At 41.1% G+C, this 13,087-nt stretch overlaps 2 protein-coding genes across 2 annotated transcripts in view; both read left to right on the top strand.

Moving 5' to 3' along the window:
* Nucleotides 1-4,157, top strand: part of LOC144528561 (uncharacterized) — a 6,861-nt gene extending 2,704 nt beyond the window's left edge. Inside the window, exons 3-4 of the mRNA XM_078267229.1 lie at nt 1-947; nt 1,241-4,157. The exon at nt 1-947 is cut by the window's left edge and continues 184 nt beyond it. Coding sequence (XP_078123355.1) covers nt 1-947; nt 1,241-2,022 — 1,729 coding nt within the window. The 3' untranslated portion in view covers nt 2,023-4,157. The remainder of the gene's footprint in view (nt 948-1,240) is intronic.
* Nucleotides 4,158-6,060: 1,903 nt separating this feature from the next.
* LOC144528577 (uncharacterized) lies at nt 6,061-12,124 on the top strand. Its single transcript, XM_078267252.1, has 2 exons — nt 6,061-6,322; nt 10,275-12,124. The coding sequence occupies exons 1-2, from the start codon at nt 6,130-6,132 to the stop codon at nt 11,309-11,311; spliced, it is 1,230 nt and encodes a 409-aa protein (XP_078123378.1). The 5' UTR covers nt 6,061-6,129; the 3' UTR covers nt 11,312-12,124.
* The last annotated feature ends 963 nt before the right edge of the window (nt 12,125-13,087 follow it).

Raw genomic sequence — 13,087 nt, 5'->3', positions numbered from 1 at the left:
ATTCACTCCTGTCCCTGTGAAGAGTGAAGATGATGAAGAGGAAGCTCAGTCCTCACAGCTTCATCAGAGACAAACTCAACACATGGAAACAGAAGCTGATGGAGAGGACTGTGGAGGACCAGAACCAGCCAGGAACTCACATCTACTTTTACAACCAGAGACTGAAGACCAGACTGGAGACTCTTCTGAACCTGAGACTGGTGACAGTGCTGATTGGAAGGAGACCAGAGAACCTCAGTCGGCTCTAAACTCTCTGAAACATGATTCAAGACGTAAGAAAACATTCAGCTGCTCTGAATGTGGGAGAAGATTTGGCCGCAAGACACATCTGAAGACGCACATGATGACTCACACAGGAGAGAAACCTTTTAGCTGCTCATTTTGTAATACATCTTTTACACAGAGTGGAGATTTACAGAAACACATGAGGGTCCACACAGGAGAAAAACCCTTTAGCTGCTCAGTTTGTAATACATCTTTTACACAGAGTGAAAATTTACGGTCACACATGAGAACTCACACAGGAGAGAAGCCTTTTAGCTGCTCTGAGTGTGGTAGAGCTTTTACTGAACGTGGAAACCTGAAGAAACACATGATGACTCACACAGGAGAAAAACCTTTCAGCTGCTCAGTTTGTAATACATCTTTTACACGGAGAGGAAGTTTACGGAAACACATGGCAGTCCACACAGGAGAGAAAAGATTCAGCTGCAGTGTTTGTAACAAAAGATTTGCCTGGCGTTCTGATGTCAAAACACATAAATGTTTTGGTCCGATGGAAACAGAAGCTGATGGAGAGGACTGTGGAGGACCAGAACCAGCCAGGAACTCACATCCACTTTTACAACCAGAGACAACTTCTGATCCTGAGACTGATGACAGTGCTGATTGGAAGGAGACCAGAGAACCTCAGTCAGCTTTAAACTCTCTGAAACATGATTCAAGATGTAAGAAACCATTGTAGTGAGTATTAAAATCTTTGAAGGTCTTGGAAAAGTCATGGAATAACTAAAATCCACAAAAAGTTTTTTTTAAGTCATGAAATTAGTTAAATCTTCAAGTTTTGAACAAGTTTTTGAAAACTCTTGGAATTACGAAAATCATTTTGGAAAAGTCATTAAGTTATTTTGCAGAATCTCTTCGTATTAATGACGATACAAACTACCTCATTATTATTGGTTTGAGTTTAGTTTGGCGTAGTTGTCAGTAATGTGTCTGTTCTTCATTATGTTTCCTGCAGATGTTGAGCAGCTGTTGGTGGTTAAAGAAGAGGTTCCCCCTGAGCAGCAGGAGTGTAGCTCCAGTGTGGACCAGCAGGAGCCAGAGCCCCCCCCACACATTAAAGAGGAACAGGAGGAACTCTTTATCAGTCAGGAGGGAGAGCAGCTTCAAGGGCTGGAGGAGGCTGATATCACCAAGTTCCCATTCACTCCTGTCCCTGTGAAGAGTGAAGATGATGAAGAGGAAGCTCAGTCCTCACAGCTTCATCAGAGACAAACTCAACACATGAAAACAGAAGCTGATGGAGAGGACTGTGGACGACCAGCCAGGAACTCACATCCACATCCACTTTTACAACCAGAGACTGATGATAGTGCTGATAGTGATTTTTGGAAGGAGACCAGACGACGTCGGAAACATGAGGAAGTTCCTATCAGTGAAGAGAGATGTAAATCTGACAAGAAATCATTCAGCTGCTTTGAGTGTGGGAACCGATTCACCCAAAACTCCAGTCTGCATGTACACATGAGAATCCACACAGGGCAAAAACCATTTAGCTGCTCAGTGTGTAATAAACGATTTTTGCTCAAGGGTCAGCTTCAATCACACATGAGAACGCACACAGGAGACAAACCTTTCAGCTGCTCAGTCTGTAAAAAATCTTTTACACAGAGGGGAAGTTTACAGTCACACATGATAACTCACACAAGAGAGAAACGATTCAGTTGCTCAGTTTGTGACGAAAGCTTTTTGCGCAAGCAACATCTGAAAACACACATGAGAGCTCATACAGGAGAGTAATATTTTAGCTGCTATGAGTGTGGGAAAAGATTTGTATATGACAAACTGAGACTTTTTTTCACTTGCTAAATTATCTTTAAACTAGTCTCACTTATCTGATATCTCCTCGACTCCTCAGTCCTCGGCTGAACAGGAAGTTGTTCTGTCCCTCCTCGGTGAAGGCCGTCTCAAAGCTCTTATTTCTTCCCCGAGGACAGAGGAGGGATCATCGAGGAGCTATATGTGAGGATACAGAGAGCAGCCTTCCTGGAAGCCGTGCAGCTGAAGGAGTTGCTAACTCCGCCCAAACAGCCGACGTATTCATGTGATGCTTCAGAGGAAAGGACGTCTCATCTCCCTTTGCCTCTCTCCTCCCATGATTTCCTCGCGTCTCTCCCGTGCCTTCTCGGTGGGAGGGACTAAGACGTGAGGAAGGGAGACAAGTGGAGGACTCGAGGAGGCAATTCAAGGAACATGAGAGGCACCTTACTGTATATCCTTCACGTTCCACTTCCTGGGTTGCTCCGGTGCCGCAGGAAATTCCGCTGGATGCATGTCTTTTTGCCGGATGTCCGTCCCCTTCCTCTTTCTCTGTGTTGGCGTTCTAACCTCTGGTGGATTTGTGAGGACTATGGTTAATTGCTCCTCAGATCTCTGCAGGGTAAATCCAGACAGCTAGCTGGACTATCTGTCCAATCTGAGTTTTCTGTTGCGCGACTATTATACAGCGGCTCCGTCCGGAGCTTAGTGCCGCTCATGACGAAGGCTCTGTCGCTTTTGGATGACACATGGTAAACCCACTCAGGTCACAAAGCGCCCAGACAATTTATTTTCAGTCACACTTTTATACATATTCAGTAAAACACTGTTGAAAAAAACCCCACCACATTACATTAGTTTAGTCAGTTCAGTTTATTCATTTAAGTTGTTTCTATTTTACAACAAACTGTTACTTAACCATTATTTTGAACTTTCTCTCTCTCTCCCTCCTGAAGGGGAGGGGCTACACCTCTCTAATGTTTTTATTCTGCTGATGTGTTTGGGTTCATGATTTAGGTAAGCATATGTGTTCACGGTGCCGAGGGGGTGTGATTCTTCTTGAAATCCGACTTTTTCTGACCTGAAAATGAGGCTCTCGTAAATCATACATCATCATCGTCATCATCATCATCATCAGCCGTTTTTGTTGGGGGGGGGTTGGTAAAAATAATGACCGCTCACTGCTGTCAAAGTTTTTTGTGCCTCTGATTCATGTCTTCATGTCACTCCGCAAGTAGTCCGTTCATTTGTCACGATGGAACATGCAGGTTAGCTGATGTGCTCTAAGAATTTTGTGGGGCGAACTGTTTCTTTCTTAGCTGAAGCCGACAACTGGACAAAATAAATGTAAAGAGAGACATAGTGGAGTTCCTATTTTCGTTTTGACAAGTATAATAAATCCTGTAGTCTACCCCTTACATGACCTGGCAAGTGACATTATTCTAAAACGAATAAGAATAACTTCATGGTTAGAAAATACTGCCTCTAGAGCCAGCTGCACAACGAGAAAATGTCATAGCATGATCAGAATAGCCTGACCTGACAAGACAACGGAGATATTTTCATGCAGTAATGTGATGTACGTGACACCAAGACGCAAAGTAAAGCAAACCAGAAAAATAAAGTAAACCGTGCCCAACAGTCTACTCACATGAACAGCTTCAGTTGACAAGACGTGGCCGCGTCATGGTAGGCGCGCTCTATATTTTCCTGCTTTTTTGTCCGTTGCCAGTCACACCTATGCTTTACGCCTCTTGCGTGTGTGGTGTCTGACGATTTACACTTTGACTTAAGATTTGGTATCAGGAGATGCATGAACTTTACCCCACTTGTATTGAAAACATTTGGAAACTGTTAACATGAACAGAGGGTCCCCAAGACAGAAGAGTCCTGTTTTTGGGGTTATGCCAGATAAAAGGCATTGATTGGTCAGTTCCCTACTCCAATCATATACTTACACATATCACGCCTTATGTTATTACAATGTAAAGGATATATACTGGATTCACACAAAAAAAAGGCAGAGTGACAATGTTTGAAGATTGGGTCGGTCGTCTCTCCGAGCTCCTGCAGAAGCTTGTAAATTGATGCTGAACCTCTGATGTAATAAACCTTTTTATAATCAAGAACAGTGTCAACGAAGTTCCTTCTCCACACATCGGCAACGCAGCGCTGCAACTAAATATACAACCCGTGAGTTTAAATACTCTGACAGGAACAGAAACTTCAGAGAGTTGGGACTTCACTACACTGTACTGTTTAATCTAACTTCTCCTTGTTCAAGAGTTCATTAAAGTCTCCCGAACCTTCTTCACGTATGTGAATATCAGTTGTGCTGCTCCTGCGTTTTTCCATAACACACACTACTAAATATTTTTTGGCATTTTAAATCGATATTTTTTACTTCACAATGTACGTTTTTGTTTTTAAATTTCTAAATATGATCAGTTAACAAACTTATTACCAATACTGTTTGGGTGATTTGTTAACGTGTTTATCTGAGCTTTTGAATATTTGATGTTTATTCATTTATTTGACTTGGTTGCTGTAGTTTGTTTATATAGTGATAAGGTGAAGTTTTGACGCATTGGTCATATTTTATATGATATTAAACTGTCTAATAAAAGCACGAACATTAACTTCACCTTCAGACAAACAACAAAAACAGATGAAATGTTAGTTTAACGCTGAGACAAAAACATATCTTCTGTATCATCTTTTACAGTTTTATACGATCGCTATGACAATCTTTTTCAGTTCTTTTAACAGCTTTTCTGTTACACAATTGGCAAAACAGTTCAATTTCATTCTCAAAATCACACATTGTAAACTAAACTCCAACAAAAAAATACAATAATACACTAACACAATGTACTATGTCTACCAAAACAATGCAATCATGTCTCAAAATTAAATCATTCTTCCAAAACACTAACACGTTCTTTTCCGACAGGAACATTTAGTCAATCACTGCACAATGTCGTACAGAACACTAACACATGGAATTACAGAAACTACATTATTTTATGTGTCAGGTCTGCCCTTATACGACAGACAATAGTATATTGTATTGACCATAGATTGTGTTTTGCACTGCAGTTTCTCTTGAAGCCTTTCTACATTTTTGTTTTGTTGGGTTTAGTAAATGCATGCATTTTGTTTCTTTTGCTGCAGAGATTCAATACCGAAAATGAATGACGCATCTCAGAGTAACATTTATAGAATGTACGGTCTATGAAAAAAACAGGACAGAGACACAATTGTCCTGGTACTCGTCTTCCTCTCCCTCGTGCAGGCATTTTCCTCCTTTCTTTATGTTCATCTATATTGTTGAAATAGGACCTCTTTTATGTCCTACCATATGGTCGTGCGATTGAAAAAACCTCAACACCTTAGTGCGTTTCCTAGATGTCAATCAGCTGTGATCCATCTATTTGCATAACTTCAATCAGCTGTTTCTCAGTAGCAGTGGAACAAAATCCAGAGGATATATTTGTGTTTCAATTTACAATATGAACAGCTGTTCACTTTGACTTTAGCCTATAAGTTAGGTTTAGAACATGATGTTATCTGTTCTGACATACAGAGTGAAAGCATTTGTAAATGGGTCAGTACAGATCCATTGCTTTGGTCTTGGAGCTTGTGTGTAAAAGAAGTTCAAGCATTTTAAATTTGTGTTAACTGTATGCATTTTATGTCAAAGCATCAAGAAATGTGTTAAATGTATAGCCTACACAGACGGATGTTGTGCTGTGTTAAGAGTTCAGGAAAGTTGAAAACAAATTGTCATTGCAATTGTAAAAAAAAACTGTAAATTTGGTTCATTGTTTTCTAAGATCTCTGATAATGTATTAAAATATGTGTCTTTCTTCAGAAGTGTATTTTAATCAATTGTATTACTCTACTATTACTATTACTTTTTTTTTTTTTATTAGCCTAAAACCCTTCCGGACTTTTATTTTGAAGCTCAGCAACTGAGCTACACCGGAAGCTGTAGCCTTCACTGCGGCTGACACACTTTGAACAAGATGGCGTCTAGCAGAAAGGTGTGTTAGCAGAGTGTCTTTGTTGTGTTGAGAAAGAGGTAAAATGTGTAAAGTCCAGATGCTGAGAGCGTTGGTGGAGCAGCGACTAACTGCGGCTGCTGAAGAGATATTTGGGCTGTTTGAAAGAACGATAGCAGAGTACGAGGAGGAACTTTGTCGTTCAAAAGAGGAGAACGAGCGACAACGGGAGCTACTGGACGCTGTTTTCAACCCTCAGCTTCGGTTACACAGAGCAGGTTTGGTCCCTTTACTTCTATAAACTCAGGGTGTTTGTGTTTGAGTTTGGGGAGATGTTTAGTTGGGACTGGCTGGAGTTTAGGAAGCGCAGCTCTGCCTCAAATGTGTCTTTCTTCACAGCGGGCGGAAGCGCCTCTTTTTGGGGGAGCCATGATCTCTTTAAAAGAAGCATTAGCTCCAAACTCACAACTACAGCATTGTGCTGGAACATAAAAGTATATATAATGTAACACACTGAGGTGTGTGTGTGTGTGTGTGTGTGTGTGTGTGTGTGTGTGTTCTTGTTTAACTATATTCGTGTGGTCCAAAAACCGGGAGTCCAGTATACTTGTGGGGTCCCGACAGCTTTGTGGGCCCAAAAATGCTGGACCCCCCAAGGTTAAAGGTGTGTTTGAGGGTTAAGACCTGGTTTTAGGATTAGGGTTAGAATGAGGTTCTGGTTAGGGTGAGGGTAAGGGTTAAGGTTAGGCATTTAGTGGTGATGGTTAAGGTTAGGGTAAGGGGCTAGGGAATGCATTATGTCAATGACGGGTCCCCACAAAGAGTGAAACGCACTGTGTGTGTGTGTGTGTGTGTGAGGTGTGTGTGTGTGTGTGTGTGTGTGTGTGTGTGTGTGTGTGTCTCTGTCTGTCTGTCTGTCCTTTTGATGGGTCTCTGTTGAACTTTGATGAATTATGGTTGTTGGCCTCATTCAGCCCAGCAGGCGTTGTTTGTTTGTGGGTTTTCTGCTTTTAACAGAACTCTAAATGAATGATTTTGAGTTTTTTATTTTCTGGTGAGATGAAGCCCAATCCCTGAGCAACGTGATTTGAAGTGGCAGCTGATGTAGCCATGACAACATAATGGTTTAAAGCAACGTTAACCCAAGAGAATTGGTACTAGGACAATAGTCAGCTGCTCTTCCAGTCCACTAGATGGAGCAGTTATTATTCTTGTCATTAGCCTGCATTAAAACACAACAGGTACATATTGCTGTCCAGTTTAATACTATTATTATTTGAAACATTATTAATGTGTGGTTGGTGCTGTTATATTGCTGTATGAAGACTGCTGTTCATATTGTTGTTAGACGTTTGGTGAATATATTACGGCAGCTGTTGAGAGAAATAGAAAAGGCTGATGAAGTTACAGATGTGGTTCAGTGATGAAGAGTATTATATAAAGTCCTATACATGTGTTTCTATAATGAAGTCAGTGATGAAGAGTAATATATAAAGTCCTATACATGTGTTTCTATAATGAAGTCAGTGATGAAGAGTAATATATAAAGTCCTATACATGTGTTTCTATAATGAAGTCAGTGATGAAGAGTATTATATAAAGTCCTATACATGTTTCTATAATGGTTCTAACAACAGCAGACTGCTCAGAGACCAATACATCTTTTTATTTCTTTTCTATTCTTTAACAATAAAGGATCATGTTTATTTTATCTGCCATTCTTAGCACACAACGTGTTCTCTCTCCAGTAAACTGGGACTATAATTTGGGAGGATTGTACCATTATAAAAACCTATCCTAACTGCACAGTCCTCCTTAATTATAGTCTTAGTTCACTGGACCAGTAACTACTGTATATAGTGTAACAATATACAGTACCAAAAGGGAGAGAACACATCAATGGGTTTTGACCTTATATTTTCCTGGGGGGAAATAACTGATGAATACTCAGTTACAGTCATTGTTTACAGTGTGCATTACATTTACTAGTTTCTAGATTTTAGAGGAAGCAAAGCATATAATATGTGAAGAATAGTGATAGACCGATTTTATCAGCCGGACGATATATCGGGCTAATATTTGCGTTTTTGCGTGTATCGACATCTTGCCGATACGCGGCTGCTGCGTTATGCATTATTTACAGACGGGCGTCCACAGGCAGCTCTGTGTTGCTGGTGACGCTGCTGTTCACGTGCACACCGTGCACTGCCCCGCCCCCACTAGCACCATGGCAATTACAACTCAAGCACTTTATTTCAATGGCTACTTTTCAGGTTAATTGTTTTCTTAAATTATTTAAATGTGTTGACAAAGGACATTTTGTGATGACCTGATTTATATCTGTCTTATATGTCAGCAAGCAATGCGTCATCAAGGCTGTGTTGTAGATGTTGATGAAAGCCTTTTACCCTTGCACAGTTAACCCTATGCAGTGCACCCATCCATATGATGCACATTGCAACACATAATTTGGGTGATATGAATGTAAGATGATTGCAGAAGTGACACAGATCTGTGTTTTTGTTTATTTTTAATGAAATGGCAGACCAGATTCCAAAAACAAATCCAGCGTGGCAGGGTTTACATCTTTATGATGTAAATTGAGGGAGCAAAAGCAGTATCGGCTCCAAATATCAGCTCAAGAAAATCGGCAGCCCGTATCGGTCATCGGCTAAGGCTGATGGGGGGGGGGAATCGGTATCGGCACTAAAAAAACCATATCGGTCGATCCTTAGTGAAGAAGGAACTCAGCCTCTGTTATAAAACAGAGAGAAATTGCATTTTAGACAATAGCGAACGGACTGAATGATAAAAATGATATATACATATAAATATACACTACCGGTTCCATTCCACTCCATTATAGACAGAATACCAGCTGACATCAGTTGCATTGTTTTTTAACCAGGGCAGCAGTTTTCAGATTACATTATGTGATTACTTAATTGCAAAAGAGTTCTCCAATGTTTTCTCAGTTAGCCTTTTAAAATGATATCAGATTAGTAAACAGAAGGTGCCTTTGGAACATTGGATGAATGGTTGCTGATGATGGGCAATGTCGATAATATTGCATTAAAGATCAGCCACTTCTTTCTCCAACAGTCGAGAACCCTTTTGCAATTAAGTAAGCACATAATGTAATCAGAAAACTGCTGCTCTGGTTAAAAAAACAATGATCTCAGCTGGTATTGTGTAATGGAGTGGAATGGAAATTTCTAAGTGACCCTAAACGTTTGACCGGTAGTGTACATTTACGAACCACTTTTAAGGCAAAATATACAACTGTTAATGTGTGCAAATGATTAGCAGCTTAATTTATTGAATGGTATGAATATGACGGTTACAGTTCAGAGTCGTGGTCACATAATGTCTATTTTTAGGCTGCTTACGCATTCAGTCGGTCCGCAGTTGTTTGCAATGTTTTCTCTCGCTGTTTTATCACAGAGGCCGTGTTTCTTCTTTACAATAATGTAAAGTTTCACGTTATCATACTTACACAAGAAGTTGATGCTCACTCTGTGTAAAGTATGTACAATGCGTATTCTCCATTTTAGCATCAGTAAATCTGTGATCGACCGGCTCGACCTAGTCGCTCCTCCTCAGTAGGTTTGGGTACCTATGTACCATGTACATTTTTATCCGTACCGTTACTGATACCGGTACCTGAAATTCTGTTCCGGTACCAAATGGTTCCTTCTTTCTGTACTTTCACTCTGTAATAACAAAAAAAATGTATTTCAGCTCTAATAACAATTCCAAACCTATTCATCATATTTACTCAGAACATTGTTATTTATTTAGAATATTTTACACTCAAAATAAAATATACTAAACTAAAAATAAAACATCTCCCTGACTATACAGTCAGCCGTCAATTTTGAACCATAGTCCCCTGGGGATATGGTTATGTAAATGTATGTCGTCTGCATTATATGGTAATTTATATTGTTTTCCATAATCTGAGCCAGTGGAAGCATGTCAATGTTAATCAGAAGAGGCCCCAGAATGGAGCCCTGGGGAACTCTGTATTTCATATTTGTCTGCTCAGATGTTTATCTATAGACACAAAGTAGTCCCTGTTCTTAAAGTAGGATTCAAACCAGTTATATACCAAAACAATTAATCAGGTTTAATTGTCAGTCTTTACAGCTTGAGCACTCGGTCTGGAAGTTAGTATTTAGAAGCATGAAGTCCCCGTTTTCCTCAATGTGTGTTTCCTGTTTCCTGCAGATGTTCAACAGCTGTCTGTGGTTAAAGAAGAGGTTGCCCCTGAGCAGCAGGAGTGTAGCTCCGGTGTGGACCAGCAGGAGCCAGAGCCCCCCCCACACATTAAAGAGGAACAGGAGGAACGGTGGAGCAGTCAGGAGGGAGAGCAGCTTCAAGGGCTGGAGGAGGCTGATATCACCAAGTACCCATTCACTCCTGTGAAGAGTGAAGATGATGAAGAGGAAGCTCAGTCTTCACAGTTTCATCAAAGAAAAACTCAACACATGGAAATAGAAGCTGATGGAGAGGACTGTGGAGGACCAGAACCAGCCAGGAACTCACATCCACATCCCCTTTTACAACCAGAGACTGAAGACCAAGCTTCAGACTTTCCTGAACCTAGACAACTATCTAGCTTTGCCGTGGCCTCACAATTTTGCCAACAAAGAGATGAGAGCAGAGAACCTCAGTTAGGTTTCACCTCTCCGAAAAAGAGCAGGTATAATTCTCGTGAGAAATTATTTCGCTGCTCCGAGTGTGGGAAACAATTCAACCAAAACTCAAATCTGAAGACACACATGCGAACTCACACAGGAGAGAAGCCGTTCAGCTGCCCCTTCTGCAGTAAAAGGTTTGGCCAGAAGGCACATCTGCAGAACCATTTGAAATGTCACACTGGCGAAAAGCCTTACAGGTGTTCAGTCTGCGGTCGGCGTTTTTCACGGTTTGAACATATGAAGTTACACATGAGAACCCACACAGGGGAGCGACCATTCAGCTGTAACAGTTGTGGAAAAAGATTCACCTGGCTTCATCAGTTCAAAACACACAAGTGTGGGGGTGAATCGTCCCAGCAGGAGGAACTGTGGAGCAGTCAGGAGGGAGAGCAGCTTCAAGGGCTGGAGGAGGCTGATATCACCAAGTTCCCATTCACTCCTCTGAAGAGTGAAGATGATGAAGAGAAAGCTCAGTCCTCACAGCTTCATCAAAGACAATCACATCCAGACAGTTTTTACTCACATGGACTCGAGTGTAACTCATTCATTGGACAGTTCTGGTGATGTAACTCTGTTGTCTTGAAGGCTACATTTACACCGCTTTAAGCCAAAAGTGATCTCCGGTCACCAAGTGTTTTTATCTCCAGGAGAAGAACTAATCTCCGTTTAAACTAACACGCCCAAACCTCATATCTCATCAACATTCTGGTATACTGGGTGTGAAAAGGCTTCCTTTCTCCCTTTTCACTGGGCCCTGTTCCCAAAATGAATACTGTTTGGTGTCTGTGTAATCCTTAATTTCAGTGTAATGTTGTAGGTTATTGTTTCAGTTTATTTGTTACTTTATTATTTGATATAGGCCTGTTCAGTAGGTGTTATGGGTTCATAGGGTTTTGCTATGGTTCTGCCTGTGATGGGGGGGGGGGGTAGATCAGCTGCCCACCAGCTTAATCAGGGAGAGTGCATGCAGATTTGCCTCATTAGATCCTTTCTGTAGGGAGGGGCAGGGCAATCCTAAGGTGTAGAACAATAGGTATGATAGTTCTGCAGTAAATTACATTTTTATAATATTTGGGATGCCTATTGTTGTGGGTGCACATATATGTATAAATACTAATGTCAGCAGTAACCTATCTATCCAATGGTAATTATGTTTTGAGAAACTAAGTGTTAATGTTGCTTGCTCAGGTTAGCTCACCCTATAATCACCTGTGCAGGTGGTAGGGTCCAATTAGGGGAGGCTAAGTTAAAAGAGCTTCAGGAGAAGAAAGAAGAGACTTGGCAGCTTGCTTTGAGGTTGCCGTTTTGTTTGTTTGCTGTTATTTTGCCTCAGTTTAATATTTATTTTTTGTATTTTGGGTTTGATAATGTTTTGGTGTCGTTTTGGTAATAAATACACATTGTGCACTTTAAAAGCCTCCTCTCCAGTCTTCAATCGTGACAATGGGCATAAACAGGAGGCAGCGAGGAGACTCCGCCTCCTAATGGTAGTTGCTGTGGTTACGTTAACGTTAGTAGCTTAGTCTGAGTGAACAAGACGTCCTAACCAATATAGGCTAGCATTGCCAGACATTGTCTGGCTAGTCCACACAGCATTCCTGGATGGGAGAAAAACGTGCTCTGGTTAATTGGCATTTCTTTAAACCAATCACAATCGTCTTGGGCGGGGCTAAGTGCCGGACGGAGCCACGGTGCCTCTGCTAAATAGTCTCAGGGAGGAACTTGTTTTGGTGGAACGTGGACGTTAAAAAGTAGTTTTAGTCGTGCAACAGAAAACTCAGATTGGACAGATAGTCTAGCTAGCTGTCTGGATTTACCCTGCAGAGATCTGAGGAGCAGTTAACCATAGTCCTCACAAATCCACCAGAGGTTAGAACGCCAACACAGAGAAAGAGGAAGGGGACGCACATCCGGCGGAAAAGATGGACATCTGGCAGAATTTCCAGCAGCAATGGAGCAATCCCGGAAGTGGAACTTCGTGGATATAGACTACTGAAATGTCAACAGAGATATTGAAGGGGGGCGATCACGTCCAGAACCAGAGCTGTCCCAGACAGAGACGCGGTGAGTGTCCCCAACAAAGCAGCTCACGTGTTTCTCAATGAACTACTTTATAAAATGTGATGCTGAGTAGAGCTGCACGATATGAGGAAAATATGCGATAATGATATTGTGTGCGATAAACGGATATTATAATGTTCTCAGTTCTGCTGCTTTCAGGATTCTGCAGAAATACAAGAAACTGCTTGTTGGATTTAAAACAAATGAAAGGAAATAATGTCTAGCGTTCTTTTTATTGAACTAATTGAACATTGAATTGAATATAAAAGGCAGCACTAA

This window comes from Sander vitreus, chromosome 14 (genome assembly GCF_031162955.1).
Source record: "Sander vitreus isolate 19-12246 chromosome 14, sanVit1, whole genome shotgun sequence".
In the NCBI taxonomy this organism is placed as follows: domain Eukaryota; kingdom Metazoa; phylum Chordata; class Actinopteri; order Perciformes; family Percidae; genus Sander; species Sander vitreus.
This window is presented reverse-complemented; position numbering and strand designations above follow the sequence as displayed.